General features: G+C 35.7%; 1 protein-coding gene across 1 annotated transcript in view; it reads right to left on the bottom strand.

The window, feature by feature from the left end:
- SLC28A3 (solute carrier family 28 member 3) overlaps positions 1–20,858 on the bottom strand; it is a 122,456-nt gene extending 101,598 nt beyond the window's left edge. The window contains exon 1 of the mRNA XM_051966180.1: positions 20,407–20,858. Coding sequence (XP_051822140.1) covers positions 20,407–20,472 — 66 coding nt within the window. The 5' untranslated portion in view covers positions 20,473–20,858. The remainder of the gene's footprint in view (positions 1–20,406) is intronic.
- Between the last annotated feature and the right edge of the window lie 331 nt (positions 20,859–21,189).

Genomic DNA, 21,189 nt, shown 5'->3' with positions numbered 1-21,189 from the left:
AATTGGAGAAAACTAAAATGACAGAACAATAAAATCAAGCTAGATCTAATATTCCTTTTCAAGGTTTCTTCCCCTTATAAACTTCACCTACCATTACATCCCAGAAAAACTTGTCTAAAGGTCAAGCTTTTGTCTTGTAATTATCTTTTCCCCACTTTCCAGAGTAACTTGATTAACTTAAAAGGTCAAATATGTTCAAATTAAACTAATGCAGCAACCCCTAATTCTATCCCTCAAAACTTGTTTTATGACTTGAATCATATGTCCAGCTGTGGGTAAAAAGGATTTCAAAAAGGCATGATCAGATGAAATTTCAAACCTGATCATGTCATCAGTAGCCAATCTGAAGGAGACACCTCTATATTGCTCTGTTATCTTGTTAACTGTTATAAAGGATCCTGACAGCCCTCACTCAAGTTCTTCAGCTCATTCGAAAAGGGATTGACCTAATTTATTGCTAGTACTAATAAACTGATCATGCTCAAAACTTTGTCTCTCAGAATTTGTCTGGAGATGCTACCTAGAGGCTTGTCTCATTTAGAAACTGACCATAGTTTTGAAACTGCCATTTTTATTCACAATTGAGACAAATAGGAGTCCACAAATATTTAATTTACCACAGTTGTGAAATTATAGAATTTAGAATTTTCTAGATACCTTAGTACCCATTAAAGAATTTACTCTACAATATACCTCACTATGGTAATCCAGTCTTAGAACTGGGGATGGAAATTACAAACAAGCAAATTAATGAAAAGAAAAGCTTCCTTACCATTACAGCAAATGAGATACCTCAGGATATAGTGCTTTCTTTCTCACTGGAGGTCTTCAAACAAAGACTAGTTTGATTTAATAGACCATGTAACCTTGGGTTACTAAAGCAGTATGACTTGAAGGAGACATGAGTCATAGTCCAGTTGCATGTGTGTATGCATGTAAGGTTGTTCTTTAAAAATTAGATTCTCGATTCATGGAAATTATTTTGGATATATTTGCATGTCTATTGAACTAGAAATGCTATGTATTGGCTAGTCTTTATTAAGTACTCTGTATACATTTTCAGACACAAATTTTTCTTGACTATGCTTTTGTTATGAGAACTTTCATGTGGAAAGGGGAATAGTGGTAGTAAAGCAAGAAAAAAAATAGGAAGAGAAAAATCAGTGAAACACTGACAAATACACAGATGAAACCAAAGGAAGTTCAAAGAGAGACACAGACAGGCAGGACCCTATTGTAACTACCACAATAAATTTGATATATATTAAAAGGATCATAATGTATCTAGTGGGTTAACAATTCCATGTACAATCCTCATTTTCTGGATTTTGTGTATGGAAGTATTCCATTCATTTTCATTGATTGTCTAAACATATTAATTTTTAAGTGATCCAATGCTGCTAAGGAAGTAATATCTGACTTTTAATATACCACTAGCCAAATGTAAAAGAACTCAAGAGTGAGTGGCAGGAAAAAATGTGGAAATGACCCCCAAATTCCTTTCTCAGTAAGGGTCTTAAAATTAAACATTTAACCATTTGGGAAGCTTCCCTTCTCTTATCCCCTCCCCCTAGTTAAACTTCTTACATTTAAAATACCTGAAAGTATAATCCTTTTAAATCCATTCATATTGTCAGCTGAAACTAATTGTTTCTCACTCTCATTTCCTCTTTTGAGCTGTTCAGATTAATCCCAGGACTCTGACAAGTAGGTTGTAGATTTTGATGTTCTGTTGGTTCTTTAGCTCAAGGAATGTAATTAAGATGGATTTGGAATTGGGTGAGGTCCTGACTCAAAGTGTAGTTGTGAATATTTTGATGCTAGCAGGTCAGAGAGTATCCAAGTCACTTACTGGATACTCCTATAACGAAGAGTTATAGGAGTCCTGGATTCAAATCTTAATTCTGCTACTTCCTATTTGACTTTGGGCCAATCAATTACCTCTCTGGGACTAAATTAACTCATTTATAAAAGGAGGAGAAGGTTGAATTAGATGGTCCTGGTCCTTTTTAGTTCTAAAACTATAATCCTATATCTTAGATGGTTCATGGATGGGAGAAATGAAGAGAAGAGAAAGGGGTGAAATTCAAGACAGGAAAAGCAATAGCAGGTCAAAGAAATATTCATAGGTACGAGAAATGATCCATTTGGATTTCTCTCTATTCCAATCAATATTAATTAGTTTGCTATTTTACATAAATCATAAAGGGATAATTAGATAAGCTAGCTTAATCATATTAAGCTTTATCTTAGGTCTCAAACTTTAATGTGATGATCAGTAATTGTTAACCAGTTATGAAATTCACTTGTACAACCACAAGAATGTGGACAAAGATGTCTTAATGCTGTTTTACTCAAATCGCATGCCCAAACCCAGCAGAGTAAAGGGACTCTTGGAAAGTCTCCCAACTTATTTTTGTACCTCCAGACCACTTTTTCCTGTCTCAGCATGAACAGGTAACCATCTTGGTCACCAGAGACAACTCTTATCTTGCCCATGTTACTTAATGGTCCTCAAGAACACAGTCTATCCACCAATGGCTCTTTTTTTTTTTTTTTTTTTTAACTATGCCTCTTTTATACATTTGGGTATCAAACTCTATAAAAATAAAAGTCCAGAGGACCAGGGAAACTCAGATGTGAGGAAGATTTGAGATCCATTTCTTTAGAGAGGGACATAAACCCTTTAATAAAGTGCCTTTGGCTTAGAGCTCTACCTCAGTAGTTTTTCCATGAAGATGGGAATCCCTACACAGAGATAAAAGGAAGAAAAACTCAGGATTTAATTGAATAAGGTGTAGTTGCAACTATTGTCATATGTAGGTGTGTTATGCCTTAATTTGTTCTGGAAATAGTTTGAAATTAAATTGGCAACTGGATTTCACTTATGACTGATAAATTTGTTACTCTTATTTTTAAACTAGTGTATATCTTTCACTTTATGAATAAGGATTCCCAAATCTACATATCCAGCAATAATCTTCTTTTTGAAGTTTAGTCCCCAATCAAACAATCAATAAATATTTATTTATTATTATCCGGCATACTGCTGGAGATTGCAAGGACAAATATAAAATAATTCCTATCCTATCCCTTACTCTCTCCAGTTGCAATGATTGGTTTCTCCATGGGACTAGGTATTATGAAAGCTATAAAGTAGAAAATAATGTAGTCATTTTTCTCAGGAAGTATAATAAAGGAAATGAGATGCATAGAAAATATAGTGTGTGATGTCAAAAGTCAACAAACGAGTTGGGTAAGGGTGAAGTGAAGGTTCAGTACGTTGCTCTTGTCAGAATTAATTCTTTATTATTCTTGTAGTTAATTTTTAAATACCTTAATTGATAAATAATAAAATAATAATGAATAATTTGATAATTATTTTAATTAAACAAAATTTAATGATTAATTAATAATTTAATTCCTTAATATTCTTTATTGTTCAGTCATTTCAGTTGTATTGACTCTTCCCATTGTGGGGTCTTGCCCAAGATCATACACACAATAAGTGTCTGAGTTCAGATAAACTCAGGTTTTCATGGTTCCAGACGTGACTCTATCTGCTTCACATAGATGAAATTGATGATATTTTAAAGAAAAATCTTTGGCAAAATAGATATTGGATCAGCACTAACCGAAATATTTTAAAATTGTTTGAAGATCCTTAATGAACCCAGATGAAAGCTCAGTTCTTACTGTTGATTTCTCCAAGGCAGATATAGGACCATAGGTACTCACATGATTATACTGTGCTAACATGTTAATGGAATAAAGCTATTGCTAAGAATGTCTGGCTCAGTTTCCAAATACTTCAAGTTAGAGCATTCTAATGTTTGCTATGGGAGTCGGCAATTTGACACCCAACTTTTCCAGTATACTTAGAGGTCAGATTTTGAATTTCTTGAGAAAAAGAAACCCATAAGTATCTGATTCAAAAGTTGTGATCAAACTCATTTTCTGAATATGAAATGGAAATCCCCCCCTCAAAAGATTCTACACTTTTTTTGGTTTTTTTGTAGCAGTACTACAGATTGCCTTCAACATCACCTCCTCATTTTGTGGGTTCCTCCCAAAGTGCTTACCTCTGTATTAGAAAATCGGTTCGTACTCTCAATTTAGCTTCTTACTGAAGCCTAAAAAATATTGAATCCTAAAAAATACTGGGTTCAAATCTGGATTCTGCTATTTAATAGTCTCTTCTTAAGCAAGTGTGACTTATTTTCTCTGGGTCTCAATTTTATCTTCTGTAAAAAGGATTAGATAATCTGGAAAGCATCTTCTACCTCTAAAGGTGCTACTCCTATTCTTTGACTTTCCAGGACAGACCCTGGCAAAAAGTAGGTAGGTTGATTGATTGACTTGTTTGAATCACCCTTCTTTCCACTAACCCCTAGTTATATAATGTTCTGGGGTAGAATAATTCTGGTCTCCACTGAAGACAGTATTCTGTCTTCTGAATTATTCTGAATTATAAGTAATAGTTTTCATGTCTCTGCCATTCCTTCCATCCTGTCCATCATTTCCCTTACAAGACAAATGTAGTAAACTAATTGGCAAAAGTCTGGTTGAACTTCAGAATCCTACTGGATGACATTGGCCTTAAAGCTAGTAAGGTTGGATCTAAAATTACTGTCTGATTTCTAACCTAAGGACGGTTCCTGATAGGAGACCTGTAGAGGGCCAGGAAGTAAGAATCCATTCCAGTTCTTGAATCTTACAGTAGCTAGGCTCACCATGTTCCCTTTTCCTATATACAGTAATAGAGACATACTTATTATTATATTGATAAGAAACCTGGTGACTGAAGCAAAATGTAAAATTAGCTATATAATGGACCAAAAACATACCTTTGAACTTAGGACAGAAAAAGCATCCCACAATGGAGACTAAAGGCATTTAGGAGAAAGGTGCTTGATACATTGATATGATCATTTTACTCTAAAGTGTATCTCAACTATTTATATCTCTGACAGAGAGGCCACCCCTCCCCCACAGTGTCTCAGCACACTCTCGGAGTCTCAGAGCGCAGGCGCAGCACAGTCCTGCTAGTGCCTCGCTGCTGCCCCCCGCAGTCTGTAGAGGAAGCTCGGTAACCACCCAGCCCCTCCCCCTCAAAAAGCAGACTCCATGTAGGGGTTTTTTCTTTTTTTCTTTTTGCTAGTTTATCTTTGATTCTTCTCTGACAAAATGAGCAAAAAATTAAAGAGGACCTTAACCTTTGACAACTTCTATACGGATAGAGAGCAGACTCTAAACCCTGAGGAGACTAAAAACAGACAGTCTCCAGGTGAATCCCCAAAGGAGGAGATCATCTGTTCCTCAGCACAGATAAACCTCACAGAAGAAATTAAAAAGGCTCTCACAAGGGAGCTAGATGAAAAATGGGAAAAGGAGAGGGAGGCTTGGCAAGAGAGTCTGGAGAAGTCATCCCACTCATTTAAAGACAGAGTGGATAAAGAAATAAAATCCTTAAAAAATAGGATTAGTGAACTGGAAACAGAAAATACTCTCTAAAAAACAAAATTGGCGAAATAGAAAAAAATTCCATAGAACAAAAGAACTCAATTGGACAATTAGAAAAAGATTTTAAAAAGTGAGTGAAGAAAATACTTCATTGAAAATCAGAATTGAACAAATGGAATTGAATGACTCGAGGAGACAAGAAGAATCAGTCAAGCAAATCCAAAAAAATCAAACAATGGAAAAGAATGTGAAATACCTTCTGGGGAAAACAACAGACCTGGAAAACAGATCCAGGAGAGACAATCTGAGAATCATTGTACTCCCAGAAAAGTATGATGAAAAAAAGAGCCTGGACACTATTTTCCAGGAAATTATCAAAGAGAACTGCCCAGAAGTCATAGAAATAGAGGGTAAAATAGACAGTGAAAGAATTCATCGATCACCTACTGAAAGGGATCCTAAAATCAAAATATATAGTGGCCAAATGCCAGAACCCTCAGATGAAAAAAATCTGCAAAAATACTGCAAGCAGCTAGAAAAACCCAATTCAAGTATCGAGGAGCCACAATAAGGATCACCCAGGATCTAGCAGCATCCACATTAAAGGATCGAAGGGCCTGGAATATGATATTCCGAAAGGCTAAGGAACTTGGTATGCAACCAAAAATAACTTACCCAGCTAGAATGAGCATCTTTTTCCAGAGAAGAAGATGGACATTCAACGAGAAGTAAGCGAATTTCACCTATTTTTGATGAAAAAGCCAGAACTTAACAAAAAGTTTGATCTACAAATATAGAACTCAAGAGAAATCTAAAAAGGTAAAGATTAATCTTGGGAACTATATTTCGGCTATAAAGATGTATAAAGAATACATGTATACCTTGTTCTAGAAACTAGATGTGGAAAGGACATTGTACCAGAAAAAGGGTAAAGTGGGGGTATTACATCTCATGAAGAGACAAAGGAAACCTATTATATCTGAGAGAAAGAATGGAGGGGGATGAATATAGTGGGTATCTTACTGCCTTCAGAATTGGCTTTAAGAGAAAAATTTTAGACATTCAATTTATGGTGAAACTTCTCCCACCTCATTGAAAAGTGAGAAGGGAAAAGTGAAAAGGAAAGGAATAAGCTAAGTGGAGGGGAATATGGAAACTGGGAGGGAAAGGAGTAAGATGGGGGAAGAACTCTAAGGCGGGGGGAGAGATACTAAAAAGGGAGGGCTGTGAGAAGCAAGTGGTGCTCACAAGCTTAATACTGTGAAGGGGGTTAAGAGGGAAAGAAGGGAGAAAAGCATAAACCGGGGTTAACAAGATGGCAAGTAATACAGAATTGATCATTTTAACCATAAATGTGAACGGGGTAAACTCCCCCATAAAGAGGAAGCGGTTAGCAGAATGGATTAAAAGCCAGAATCCTACAATATGTTGTTTACAGGAAACACACCTGAAGCGGGGAGATACATGCAGGTTAAAGGTAAAAGGTTGGAGCAAAATCTACTATGCTTCAGGTGAAGTCAAAAAAGCAGGGGTAGCCATCCTGATCTTAGATCAAGCTAAAGCAAAAATTGATCTAATTAAAAGAGATAAGGAAGGACACTATATCTTGCTAAAGGTTAGGATGGATAATGAAGCAATATCAATATTAAACATATATGCACCAAGTGGTGTAGCATCTAAATTCTTAAAAGAGAAATTAAGAGAGCTGCAAGAAGAAATAGACAGCAAAACTATAATAGTGGGAGATCTCAAACTTGCACTCTCAGAATTAGATAAATCAAACCATAAAATACATAAGAAAGAAGTCAAAGAGGTAAATAGAATACTAGACAAATTAGATATGATAGATCTCTGGAGAAAATGTAATGGAGACAGAAAGAAGTACACTTTCTTTTCAGCAGTTCATGGAACCTATACAAAAATTGGCCACATATTAGGACATAAAAACCTCAAACTCAAATGCAGTAAGGCAGAAATAGTAAATGCATCCTTTTTAGACCACGATGCAATGAAAATTACATTCAACAAAAAGCCAGGGAAAAGTAGACCAAAAAATAATTGGAAACTAAATAATCTCATAAATTGGAAAGTAAATAATAATTACTAAAGAATGATTGGGTGAAACAGCAAATCATAGACATAATTAATAACTTCACCCAAGAAAATGATAATGAGACATCATACCAAAATGTATGGGATGCAGCCAAAGCAGTAATAAGGGGAAATTTCATATCTCTAGAGGCCTATTTGTATAAAATAGAAAAAGAGAAGGTCAATGAATTAGGTTTGCAACTAAAAATGCTAGAAAAGGAACAAATTAAAAACCCCCAGTCAAACACTAAACTTGAAATTCTAAAAATAAAAGGAGAAATCAATAAAATTGAAAGTAAAAAAACTATTGAATTAATTAATAAAACTAAGAGTTGGTCCTATGAAAAAATCAACAAAATAGACAAATCCTTAGTAAATCTGATTAAAAAAGGAAAGAGGAAAATCAAATTGTTAGTCTTAAAAATTGAAAAGGGAGAACTCGCCACTAACAAAGAGGAAATTAGAGCAATAATCAGGAGTTACTTTGCACAACTTTATGCCAATAAATTCGACAACTCAAATGAAATAGAAGAATACTTCCAAAAATATAGCTTGCCCAAACTAACAGAGGAAGAAGTAAATATCCTAAACAGTCCCATCTCAGAAAAAGAAATAGAATAAACTATCAACCAACTCCTTAAGAAAAAATCCCCAGGACCAGATGGATTTACATGTGAATTCTATCAAACATTTAAAGAACAATTAACTCCAATGCTAAATAAACTATTTGAAAATATAGGGATTGAAGGAGTCCTACCAAATTCCTTTTATGACACAGACATGGTACTGATACCTAAACCAGGTAGGTTGAAAACAGAGAAAGAAAATTATAGACCAATCTCCCTAATGAATATTGATGCTAAAATCTTAAATAAAATATTAGCAAAAAGATTACAGAAAATCATCCCCAGGATAATATACTATGACCAAGTAGGATTTATACCAGGAATGCAGGGCTGGTTCAATATTAGGAAAACTATTAGCATAATTGACTATACCAATAACCAAACAAACAAAAACCATATGATCATCTCAATAGATGCAGAAAAAGCATTTGATAAAATCCAACATCCATTCCTAATAAAAACACTTGAGAGCATAGGAATAAATGGACTTTTCCTTAAAATAGTCAGGAGCATATATTTAAAACCTTCAGTAAGCATCATATGCAATGGGGAAAAACTGGAACCTTTCCCAGTAAGATCTGGAGTGAAGCAAGGTTGTCCACTATCACCATTATTATTCAATATTGTATTAGAAACACCAGCCTCTGCAATAAGAGTCGAGAAAGATATTAAAGGAATTAGAGTAGGCAATGAGGAAACCAAACTATCACTCTTTGCAGATGATATGATGGTATACCTAGAGAACCCCAGAGATTCAACTAAAAAGCTATTAGAAATAATTCATAATTTTAGCAAATAAGCAGGATACAAAATAAATCCCCATAAATTCTCAGCATTTTTATACATCACCAACAAAATCCAACAGCAAGAGATACAAAGAGAAATTCCATTCAAAATAACTGTTGATAGCATAAAATATTTGGGAATCTATCTACCAAAGGAAAGTCAGGAATTATATGAGCAAAATTACAAAAAAGTTTCCACATAAATAAAGTCAGACTTAAATAATTGGAAAAATATTAAGTGCTCTTGGATAGGCCGAGTGAATATAATAAAGATGATAATACTCCCTAAACTAATCTATTTATTTAGTGCTATACCAATCAGACTTCCAAGAAAATATTTTAATGATCTAGAAAAAAATAACAACAAAATTCATATGGAACAATAAAAAGTCGAAAATCTCAAGGGAATTAATGAAAAAAAAAATCAAATGAACGTGGCCTAGCTGTACCTGATTTAAAATTATATTATAAAGTAGCAGTCACCAAAACCATTTGATATTGGCTAAGAAATAGATTAGTTGATCAGTAAAAAAGGTTAGGTTCACAAGACAGAATAGTCAACTATAGCTATCTAGTGTTTGAGAAACCCAAAGATCCTAACTTTTGGGATAAGAATTCATTATTCGATAAAAACTGCTGGGATAACTGGAAATTAGTATGGCAGAAATTAGGCATGGACCCACACTTAACACCATATACCAAGATAAGATCGAAATGGATCCATGACTTAGTCATAAAGAATGAGATTATAAATAAATTGGAGGAACATAAGATAGTTTATCTCTCAGATTTGTGGAGGAGAAAGAAATTTGTGACCAAAGATGAACTAGAGACTATTAGTGATCACAAAATAGAAAAGTTTGATTATATCAAATTAAAAAGCCTTTGTACAAATAAAACTAATGCAAACAAGATTAGACTATTAGTGATCACAAAATAGAAAAGTTTGATTATATCAAATTAAAAAGCCTTTGTACAAATAAAACTAATGCAAACAAGATTAGAAGGGAAGCAACAAACTGGGAAAACATCTTCACAGTTAAAGGTTCTGATAAAGGCCTCATTTCCAAAATATATAGAGAACTGACTCAAATTTATAAGAAATCAAGCCATTCTCCAATTGATAAATGGTCAAAGGATATGAACAGACAATTTTCAGAGGATGAAATTGAAACTATTACCACTCACATGAAAGAGTGTTCCAAATCATTATTGATCACAGAAATACAAATTAAGACAACTCTGAGATACCACTACATACTTGTCAGATTGGCTAAGATGACAGGAAAAAATAATGATGAATGTTGGAGGGGATGTGGGAAAACTGGGACACTAATGCATTGTTGGTGGAGTTGTGAACGAATCCAACCATTCTGGAGAGCAATCTGGAATTATGCCCAAAAAGTTATCAAATTGTGCATACCCTTTGATCCAACAGTGTTTCTATTGGGCTTATATCCCAAAGAAATACTAAAGAAGGGAAAGGGACCTGTATGTGCCAAAATGTTTGTAGCAGCCCTGTTTGTAGTGGCTAGAAACTGGAAAATGAATGGATGCCCATCAATTGGAGAATGGTTGGGTAAATTGTGGTATATGAATGTTATGGAATATTATTGTTCTGTAAGAAATGACCAGCAGGATGAATACAGAGAGGCTTGGCAAGACTTACATGAACTGATGCTAAGTGAAATGAGCGGAACCAGGAGATCATTATACACTTCAACAACGATATTGTATGAGGACATATTTTGATGGAAGTGGATTTCTTTGACAAAGAGACCTAACTGAGTTTCAATTGATAAATGACGGACAGAAGCAGCTACACCCAAAGAAAGAACACTGGGAAACGAATGTGAACTATCTGCATTTTTGTTTTTCTTCCTGGGTTATTTTTACTTTCTGAATCCAATTCTCCCTGTGCAACAAGAGAACTGTTCGGTTCTGCAAACATATATTGTATCTAGGATATACTGCAACATATCTAACATATATAGGACTACTTGCCATCTAGGGGAGGGAGTGGAGGGAGGGAGGGGAAAAATCGGAACAGAAACGAGTGCAAGGGATAATGTTGTAAAAAAATTACCCTGGCATGGATTCTGTCAATATAAAGTAATTATTAAATAAAAATTAAAATAAAATAAAAAAAAGAAGGGAAGCAACAAACTGGGAAAACATCTTCATAGTTAAAGGTTCTGATAAAGGCCTCATTTCCAAAATATATAGAGAACTGACTCAAATTTATAAGAAATCAAGCCATTCTGCAATGGCTTGGATTTTGTCAATATAAAGTTATTATTAAATAAAATTAAAAAAAAGAAATTTTGCTCCACATAGGATTAAAAAAGCAGAAGCCCAAGTTTTCAAGTTTCTACAGTTGGCTTTCTTCGACTAGATTACCCATTAAAGTTGAGAGAGAGTGACCAAAAAAAAAAATAAATAAATAAATAAATAAATAAAAGAATGGTAGTATGGTTTATCTAAGTAATCAAACAATTTAGTATTGGAAAAGGTTCTCTGTGAATATACAATTTCCTCTCCCTATTCTACTTCAAACTGGTTGGGTTGTCCTTGAGTGTGCCTTGGTGCAGAGTACATTCAGTTCTGAATTTGTGCTTTTCCATAGCTATAAATTCTTAATACCAGGAAGCCTTCAAATTAGGAAAAGACCTTGCTATAACTAGGAGGACTGAATTCTATTCCTAGCTGCCTAATTGACTTGTCCTCACCTTTCCCTAAGTCCCAGATTTTATCAATAAAATGGACAAAAGTATTGTCAAATAGCAAGTGGATGGATCAAATGACATCTCAGATTGCTTTCTAGTCTTTGGATTTTATACAGCTAAAGCCTCTTTTCTTTTTTTTTTCTGGATCTGAGAACCTTGGAGACTCAAATCTATCCTTTTAAGATATATATATATATATATACATATATATATATATATATATATATGTTATACATGTTCATTCTTTTTTTTTTTTCTTTCTTTCTTTCTTTCTTTTTTTTTTTTTTTACATATTTTCATATGAATCATTTTGGGAGAAGAAAATCAGAACAGGGGAAAACCATGAGAAAGGGGAAAAAATGGTGAAAATAGGTTGCATTGATTCAATTTAATTGATTCAATTTCCATAGGTCTCTCTCTGGATGTGGATGGCATCGAGCCTATCTTAAGAGTAATATTTTGTATTTGTGACATTAGTGATTATTAAAGATATTTAGAGTATCTTATGAAAGTAGAACTTTAAAACTGAGAGCTGATATTTGGTTACCATCTCAGAGATTTTTAAAGAATATTATAGATGTTAATGTATTTAAACCTTACAAGTCTATGAAGTATGAATTATTAACCCCACTTTTCAGATCAGGAAATTGGGGCTTAGAGAGTTTAAGTAACTTGCCCAGCATCATACATCTAAGAAATGTCGGAAGAAGTGGGAGAGAGCCAACCCCCAGGTTTCCTGATATTTGATCAGTATCCTATACATTAAATCTATCTAGCAGTAATTCTCTCCCCTTGTGCCCCATTTTAAAGGGAGTAATAAGGTCTTAACAATTTTCAGATGAAGAAATTTTCATGTGAAAAAATGCTCTAAATCATTATTGCTCAGGGAAATGCAAATTAAGAGAACTTTAAGGTACCACTTCATATCTCTCAGATTGGCTGAGATGCCTGGAAAAGACAATGATAAATATTGGAGGGGATGTGGGGAAACTGGGACACTAATGCATTGTTGGTGGAATTGTGAACTTATCCAACCATTCTGGAGAACAGTTTGGAACTATGTCCAAAGGACTATCAAATTGTGTATACTCTTTTATCTACTGGGCTTATATCCCAAAGAGATCTTAAAGGAGGGAAAGGAGCCCACGTGTGCAAAAATGTTTGTTGCAGTCCTTTTTGTAGTGGCAAGAAACTGGAAACTGAGTGGATGCTCATCAGTTGGAGAATGGCTGAATAAGTTATGGTACATGCATGTTATGGAATATTATTGTTCTATAAAAAACAACCAACAGCATGATTTCAGAGAGGCCTGGAAAGACTTACATGAACTGATGCTAAGTGAAATTAGCAGAACCAGATCATTAGCAGAACAATAAGACTATACAATGATCAATTTTTTTCCTTTGCCTATTTCAGGCCTCCATCCTTTTAACTTTTACTATCATTCTCATACTTAATTATGAACTTCATCAAAATATTTATACACTAGTAAGGCACTGTAGTATAGTAAATAAGAGTGCTAAATAGGAAAGATTCAAATCCTTCCTTTAACACTTGTTAGCGGTGAGATTATAGGCAAGTCTTTGAATTCTTTTCTTTGGCTGTAAAAATGGGAATGATAATACTTATCTTAGGGCATTATTTTCTAAAGTATAAAGAAGGGCAGTTAGGTGATGCCATAATGTATAAAGTGCCAGGCTTAGAGTCAAGAAGATTGAGTTCAAATATGACTTCAGATATTTACTAGAAGTGTGAACATGGAAAAAGTCACTTAATCCTTTTAAGAGTTTGCCTCAGTTTCCTCATCTATAAAATGAAGGAGAGAAGGAAATGGTAGACCAGTCTATTATTTTTGCAAAGAAATCCCCAAATGAAGTCAGGAAAAAGTAGCGGGGACTGAAAAATGACTGAACAAGAGTACTGTGCTAGAGGCAACTGGGTGATTTAGTGGATAAAGCACTGGCCCTGGAGTCAGGAGGACCTGAGTTCAAATCAGAAATGATTAAACAACAATAATACTTTAGCACACAAATGAGGTAATGCAAGATGGCCTGCAATCTTGAAAATATATCAATTTCCATTATTATTATAGTAACTGCCTCTGAAATATCTTCAGGGAATTCATTTTATTTCTTACCCTCATTCCTCTCATCGACAAAATAAAAGGAGTTGGACCAAAATAGCCTCTAAGATTCCCTTTTAGCTCTAAATCTGCAATTACATCACCTTTTCATGCCAATGATGATCATACATACATATATATCATCTTTCTACTGGAAGATTCTAAGCTCCAAGGAACATGGTTCTGTTTCGCTTAATCCCTAATTCTTTACTTTTATGCATATAAATACTTAATATCCTGATTAAGCATATCTTTTTTTTAAATAGTATTTTATTTTTCCAAATATATGTAAAGATAATTTCCAATATTCACCTTTGCAAAACCTTGTGTTCCAAATTTTTCTCCCCCACCACAAGACAGTAAGCAATCCAGTATAGGTCAAACATGTGCAGTTTTTATAAACATATTTCCATATTTGTCATGCTATGCAAGAAAAATCAACTCAAAAGGGAAAAACACAGGAAAGAAAAAAAAAACCAGCCAACCAACCAACAACAACAAAAAGATGAAAATACTATGATTTGATCCACATTCCGTCACAAATCTTTTGGAATTGCCTTGACTCACTGTTGATTCACTTTAGTGTTGAAGAGAGCCAAGTCTATCACAGTTGACCATAACCTAATCTTGTTACTGTGTACAATTCTTTTCCTTGTTCAAGCAGATCCCTTCCTAAAGGAGATTAACCTTGACAGATATTTGCTCTGTGTGTATATATGTATGTGCGTAAGGGAATCAGGGACTTAAACATTAAATGATTCTTCTGTTGAAAGAAAATTGTGTCTGGTAGATATTAAAGACTGAGAGCCCTTGTGACTGATAGCTATTTACTTACCTGGATTTTACAGACTTGGCTTTGTGGAAGTTACTTTCCTCCTCTTTATTTTGCTACTGGTGCCTTTTTCATAGAAGTAGGGAAGTCTAGGAACTGTTTGATAAATTATGAAGTAAATGGCTTTTCTTGTTCATGTTTCTTATAAGGGATTTAATCCCTTTAGGGTTTAACCCTTTCAAAATCTACTTTGAGAAACAAAAGGGGACAATAGAAAACAAATCTATACCAAGCAAGCTATATAGAGGATTGGTGGGAAGTAATTAAGACATGAAAGGTACTAGAGTTAACAAGAATTGGGGATGGCTTCCTGTAAAGGATAGAATTTTATTAGGCCTTGGAAGAAGATAGGGAAAGGTCAGTAGTCAGAACAGAGAAGGAAGAGTACCCCAGGTGTGGGAGGCACTCACAGACCATGCCAAAAGTTGAGAGATGAGTGTCTTGTGGTTTGTGGATATGGCAGATGAAAGATTAAAGGGCTGAGGAAAACACAAGTCTGATCTGAGCATATTGATTATTAAATTGCCCAACAAACTCCTCAGTGTATGTCTAGACCCCCAAATACAGAGGGAGACAGACTTTTTATACATTAAAAACAATCAAATAACATCAATGAATGAAAACAATTCAATATTCAATAATCTGATTTCTAATTGGAGGAAGGATTTGGGAGTTTCCAAGTTACCAGGGGAGAGTAAACAGGTGTACTTCTCTGAAATCATAAAAGGTATCCCACTCTCTAAATTGCCTGTAAACAATCAAAAGAACATGGAAACAATAATTGATTGATCAGTATGGGCCAGTTTTCATATAAGACATATGGGATGTTTCAGGTATAAAACTCTGAGAAAACTCCTTGTATTCATTTGGATCTGACTGAGATTTTCTGGTCATCATAACCTGGGTTAAGGATCTTTAAGCAGCAGGTTGAGGTGGTCTAGTTTCCCAGCCATGGAAGGTTAAGTTCAAACAATACAATAAAGTTTTCTCCCAATTTTAACAACTTAATAGTTTTCTCACAAGACAAAAGTTGGACTAGTCCCATAATTGAATAGAAAGGAAACTGAGCTAGCTCCAGAATTCAGTAACAAGATGCAGTCAGTATAGTTCATTCAGTTCCTACAATTGTCCTAATATCCTCAATGAACAACTGGGAGAGCAGTATCACAGAATCAAAGAGTAGGTATCAATGAATTGGGTGTAAAAAGACTGAAAAAGTAGGAGGAAGCTAAGCTATGATGGACTTTGAATGCCAGAAAGCATTTTGTATTTGATCCTGAAGGCAATTGGAAACCACTGGAGTTTGAATAAGAGATGATGTAACATAATACCTACTCTTTATAAAAGTTACTTTAGCAACTAAATGGAAGATGGATTGGAGTGGGGAAAGACTTGAGGCAGACAGATCTACTTGTAAACTATTAGCATAGTCTAGGTTTGAGGTAATGAGGGCCTGTACCAGAATGACAGTGGTCTAAAAGAGAGAAAGAGATATTGCAAAGGTAAAACCTTCAGATCTTATCGAACAGATTGGTTATATAGGCTAAGATGAAATATGGCATTGGAAGGATAGTTTTGCCTTCTATAGTAATAAGGAAGGTAGGAGGGATGGGGTAGGGCTTAAAGGGAAAGATAATAAGTTCTATTTTGAACATATTGAATTTAAAATGATGAGTGAACATCTAGTTAGTGGAGTCTGAAAGACAGGTGAAAATGTGAAATTGAAGGTCAGCAGAGATTTTAGGATAGGATAGGTAGATTTTAGAGTCATCAGCATAAAGGTAGTCATCAGATCCATAGGAGTGAATGAGATCATCAAGTGAAGTAGTACAGAAGGAGAAGAGAAGAGAAGAGGGTCCTGGATAGAACCTAGACTGAATGGTTAGTTAGCATGATCTAGAGGAGGACTTATTAAAGGAGATGAAGGAATGGTCAGATAGGTAGGAAGAGACCTATGAGAGAGCAGTGTCCTGAAATCCTATAGAAAGAGGGAGGAAGGGATGGGAGGAAAGAAAAGGAGAGAGAGAAAGAGAGAGACAGACAGACAGACAGAAAGAAAGACAGAGAGACAGACAGAGAGAGAGCAAAAGAGAAGAAAGGAGGGAGAGAGGGAGAAAAGAAGAGAGAGAGAGAGAGAGACAGAGAGAGAGACAGAGAGAAACAGACAGAGAGACAGAGAGAGACAGACAGACAGGCAGAGAGGTTATAGACAAAATAAAGAAGTACAATAGACATCAGGAATGGTAAATATGAAATAGAATTGAGAGAGCACATAAGAAGGAAAGGGGTTTTAATAATTAATGATGGAAAAGACAAATTCCCCAATGGAATTCACAATTAACCAGGAGAAAGGGAATGTACCCTGAGGTAAGAGTATGCCCTTAGCTTACAGGCCAAATCCACAGAGGAGTTTAGCCCCCTAAAAGAGTTAGTGAGCTATGGGAAGGAGAGACACCATGAGACATAGTGAGGGGAGTGAGAGGATAATGGTGGGGTGATGAGAGACACTATGTGGCATTGAGGAGTGAATGGAAAGACACCATGAGACAGTGCAGTGAGGGGTTATAATCCCAACAGGGATTCAGCAAATATGGCAGGAGCCCTGGACAGATATAGTGGAAATTTCATCTCAGGGCTTGAATAACTTGGATTTCTGACCTGACATAGCAAGGCTGAGCCGTCCACGATCTCTATAGAGGATTGGACTATGAGGCTAAACTGATTCCTATTAGTGCCCTTCCCTGCCTGTCCCAAGGAGCAGTTCTATTAATATTTCATTCTTTCTCTGCCAACTGCACCCAGTTAATCAGGACATCATCAATAGGAGATGAGGAGAGGAGTAAATGGTGAATGGCCTCATTTTTTTTTTCCTGTAAAGTAACTAAAACTAGGGGAAGAGGGATCCATGGGAGATTTGAGGAAGGATGAAAAGGTTTGAGAGGGTTGTTGTGAAAAGAGGAATAATGAGTGGTTGAGGACCACTCTTTATCAATAATACAGATAAATGAGGACACTGTATGGTATAATTTTCAGAGTCTTTTGGATTAAAACTTTCTTGTTAGGAATTACTGGCTAATCAGCAAATACCGTATTTTAAAAAACATAGTAAGCCATTTTTGGTCCCTGTCTACTCAGTTTTTTGTTTTGTTTTGTTTTTAAGTAAGAAGAGCAGTCTGGGAGTCTCGGGAAATGGGACTCAGGACAACTAAGCTTGAATGGGGGAGGAGCTAGCCACAGGTCTGGATCAATTGTGCTTTGTCCCAGAAAGCCAGGAAGCTAAACTTACTCTCATTGCCAAAGCAGAAGAATAAAAGCCAATATTTATAATTGCGTACAGCTAGTACTTTGAGGAAATTTTTCCAGCTATAGCTACCTGTGTTTCTCTATTCTCTGCTTCTTTTGCCCTCTTTCCTTTTCTTTTCATGCATTCATTTAGTCAGTCAACAAATATAAAGTACTTACTATGTGCCAGGCATATAGTTAGGCATTAAGAATGCAAAGAAAGGCAGAATCACAGTTCCTAACATCTTAAAGAGCTGATATATTCTACTAGGGGAGACATCATGAAAACAATTATGTACATAAAGATATATACAGAGTAAATTGGAGATTATTTTATAAGACATTAGAAGTGGTGGAGGTGGGGAGTGGCAGGAATTGGGAAATAACTTTTTTTGAAAGAAGACAGGACCCAGAGGTTAGAAGGGAGAGCATTCCAGACTTGGGGGACAGCAGAAGATGGAAAGCTATGTTGAAGAAGCTCAGAAGTCAGGAGGTCTTGAGTTCAAATCTCATTTCAGACATTTACTAGCTGTGATATCCTGAACAAAGTCACTTAAACTTTTGCATGCCTCAGTTTCCTCATCTGTAAAATGGGAATTTATAATAGCACTTACTTTACAAGGCTGTGGTGAGGGTCAAGTCAGAGCTTATATTTAATGACTTATAAAACCTGAAAGTATTATATAAATCCAATTATTTTTCTTATTCAAGAAACAGTAAGAAAGTGAGTAAAGTGTAAGGAAAGGTGGGGTCGTGAAGTAATTTAAAAGTTAAACAGAAGATTTGGCCTTGGAGGTTTTAGAGTTAGTTTCCTCTACCTTTATTCTCCCTCTGGTCCCAATTATGCCTTGGACTTGCTTCGTGAAGAATGGGGGTGGGGTGAGAAGAGGGAGCATTGCTAGAAGGGCCAGAAAGCTTGCTGAGCCCAGTTCCCAAGATTGCCCAATCAGTGGGAAGCTTTAGGTCAGTAAAGGAAGCAAACTTCAGGAGCTAATCTGAACATCCCCTTTGGCAAGGGGTTAGCCAGATCATAGGACACTTTAACTCTCTAATTCCCAGAGGGGGTTTGGAAAGTCTCAGGAACCTTCAAGTTCCAAGCAGCCCAGTGTTGGCTTGTGCAGACATTCTCCAACCGTTAGGAATGAAACTGGGAAGCTTTGCTTAAACTGAGAGAACCTGGAAGGCTTTCCATACCGTGTCCTCCCAGGTCAGATTAGATCATAGACCAGAACATGGGTTAAGATGCATCTGTGGTTCGTTTTTTGCTGGTTTGTTTACTTTTTTTGGCGATGGCAATTTTGAAGGGAAAGCAGAATTTCCTTAAGGCAGATTTCATTACTAACACAGGGTTTCAGAGACTAAATAGATCTGGGTTCAAATTTTAAATCTTCCACTTGCTACCTATTAAATACTTTCTGGATCTTGGTTTCCCTTGGTAAAGGGAATAAGCTATATGGCCTCTGAGTTTCCCACACATCTGTGATCCCACACCCCATAATTCAATATACCCTGAATTGCATATTTTTAAAATATATATTTTTAAAAAGATAAAAGATAAGTGTTACTATGCATCCCTTGTAAGCTTGCAAGTGGTACAGTCAATGGAGAATAAAGCAACAGCCTTGGAGTTAATCAGAGACTAGTCCCTCCCCTCACCCAAATTGACTTCATGACTAGTGGCTCTGGAGAAGTCCTTTAATTTACCTCATTGTCCCCAGGTAGTCAAGATTAGGAGTTGTAGGGCAGGTACCAAACTGCTCTGTTAGAGGAAGTTTTCCTGCACCAGTGAAATCACAAGTGTGTAGGAGTGGGGTGGGAGGTGGGGAGAGATTTGCAAAAATTCTTTGCAATTATCTCATTTGAAGTTCATGGCAGTTTGGGGAAGTAAAGAATACTTCCCCTTAATTATCATATTCAAGGTTTGGTGCTGGAATACCAGAACAGAACAATACAATTTGTTCCTTCAAGAACTTTTTATTCTACAGTAAGATGAAAAAATTGAAGCTCAAAAAAAAAAAAAATTGAAACAAGTGAAGTGATTATCATTATCACAAAGTTACTCCACAATGCAGGTAGGATTTGAACGCAAGTCTTTTTGATCAAAAATTTAGTTCTTCCTTCAATTTTTCCAGAATAGAGTGATCTTAGGGTAGGTATTCACTTTCTCTGGGTCAATTATAGTAAGTGCTTAATCAATGTTTATTGACTGACTGATTGAGATCTAAGTAGTCAATAGCTAAAGAGACCTTTCAGGTTCCTCCACACAATTGAAAATTCAGGATGAAAGGAAACTAACTTTAAAGACATTAAGCTTTAAAGAATGCCTTTAATAAGCTCTGTTTCCCCACTCCCTTCCCCACCAATCTTAATTGTTTCTTTAAGCACCAGGCCAATACCCAAAAGGTGCGTGCAAAGGCATTTTGGTTGTATTAAAGCTGCAGCAGCAACCACCAGAGCCAAAACAAAAGGTCCCACCTACCTCAAAACCAGTGTTGGAATAACCATCCTCTCCACTGAGGTTGAGCTTAGTTTCTTTCAGCTCCATTTTGTTCAGCCCGGAGGAAACACGTCCAAGCTGCTTGTTCTTCACACTTATTTCTGATTCTTAATTCTTTCAAAGTGTATCTGGTCCGAAGTTTCAAATACCTGGAGAAAAAAAACCACACCCCTTTTGCTGAGGTCATAACTACTCCACCTGTTGTTTTAGGCTAGGAGGAAAACTTAATTTAATCAAGGATTTACAATTTCAAGCCAATCAAGTAGCTGCACACTTCTGAATTTTGTTTTGTTTTTGGAGGTGACCTAGCTTCCTCATTTGCCCACCTACACTTATGTTCTACTCAATAGTTCAGCAGACTTATTCAGAACAGAAAGAAAATTATTATTTTTTAAAAAGTGAATTGTATATTCCAAGGAGATCAAAGATGGAATAATCCCAGATACACCCAAATATTAGCAGCATTTACTGCAATAGCAAAAAAAAAAAAAAAAAAAAAAAGGGAAGCAAATTGTGGTAGATGGATATAATAAGTGTGGGAATACATGTGAACTGACACAAAGTGAAGTAAACAGAAGTAAACAGAACCAGGGAAACATTATGTGGAATTAACTTAATGAATTTTAAAAATGAAAGTGATGAGGTCCTAAGGAACAGTGGGTACCTCACCTTGCTGTATCCATTCTGAAATCCGACCCCTGAGGTTAAATTTCCCCTATAAATCTGTCCACAGTTTATGCCATCTTTGCTGAATCTCTTTTGGGG

Source organism: Antechinus flavipes, chromosome 1, assembly GCF_016432865.1.
Source record: "Antechinus flavipes isolate AdamAnt ecotype Samford, QLD, Australia chromosome 1, AdamAnt_v2, whole genome shotgun sequence".
In the NCBI taxonomy this organism is placed as follows: domain Eukaryota; kingdom Metazoa; phylum Chordata; class Mammalia; order Dasyuromorphia; family Dasyuridae; genus Antechinus; species Antechinus flavipes.
Note: the sequence above shows the minus strand (reverse complement) of the source record. Positions and strands in the feature narration are given on the sequence as shown.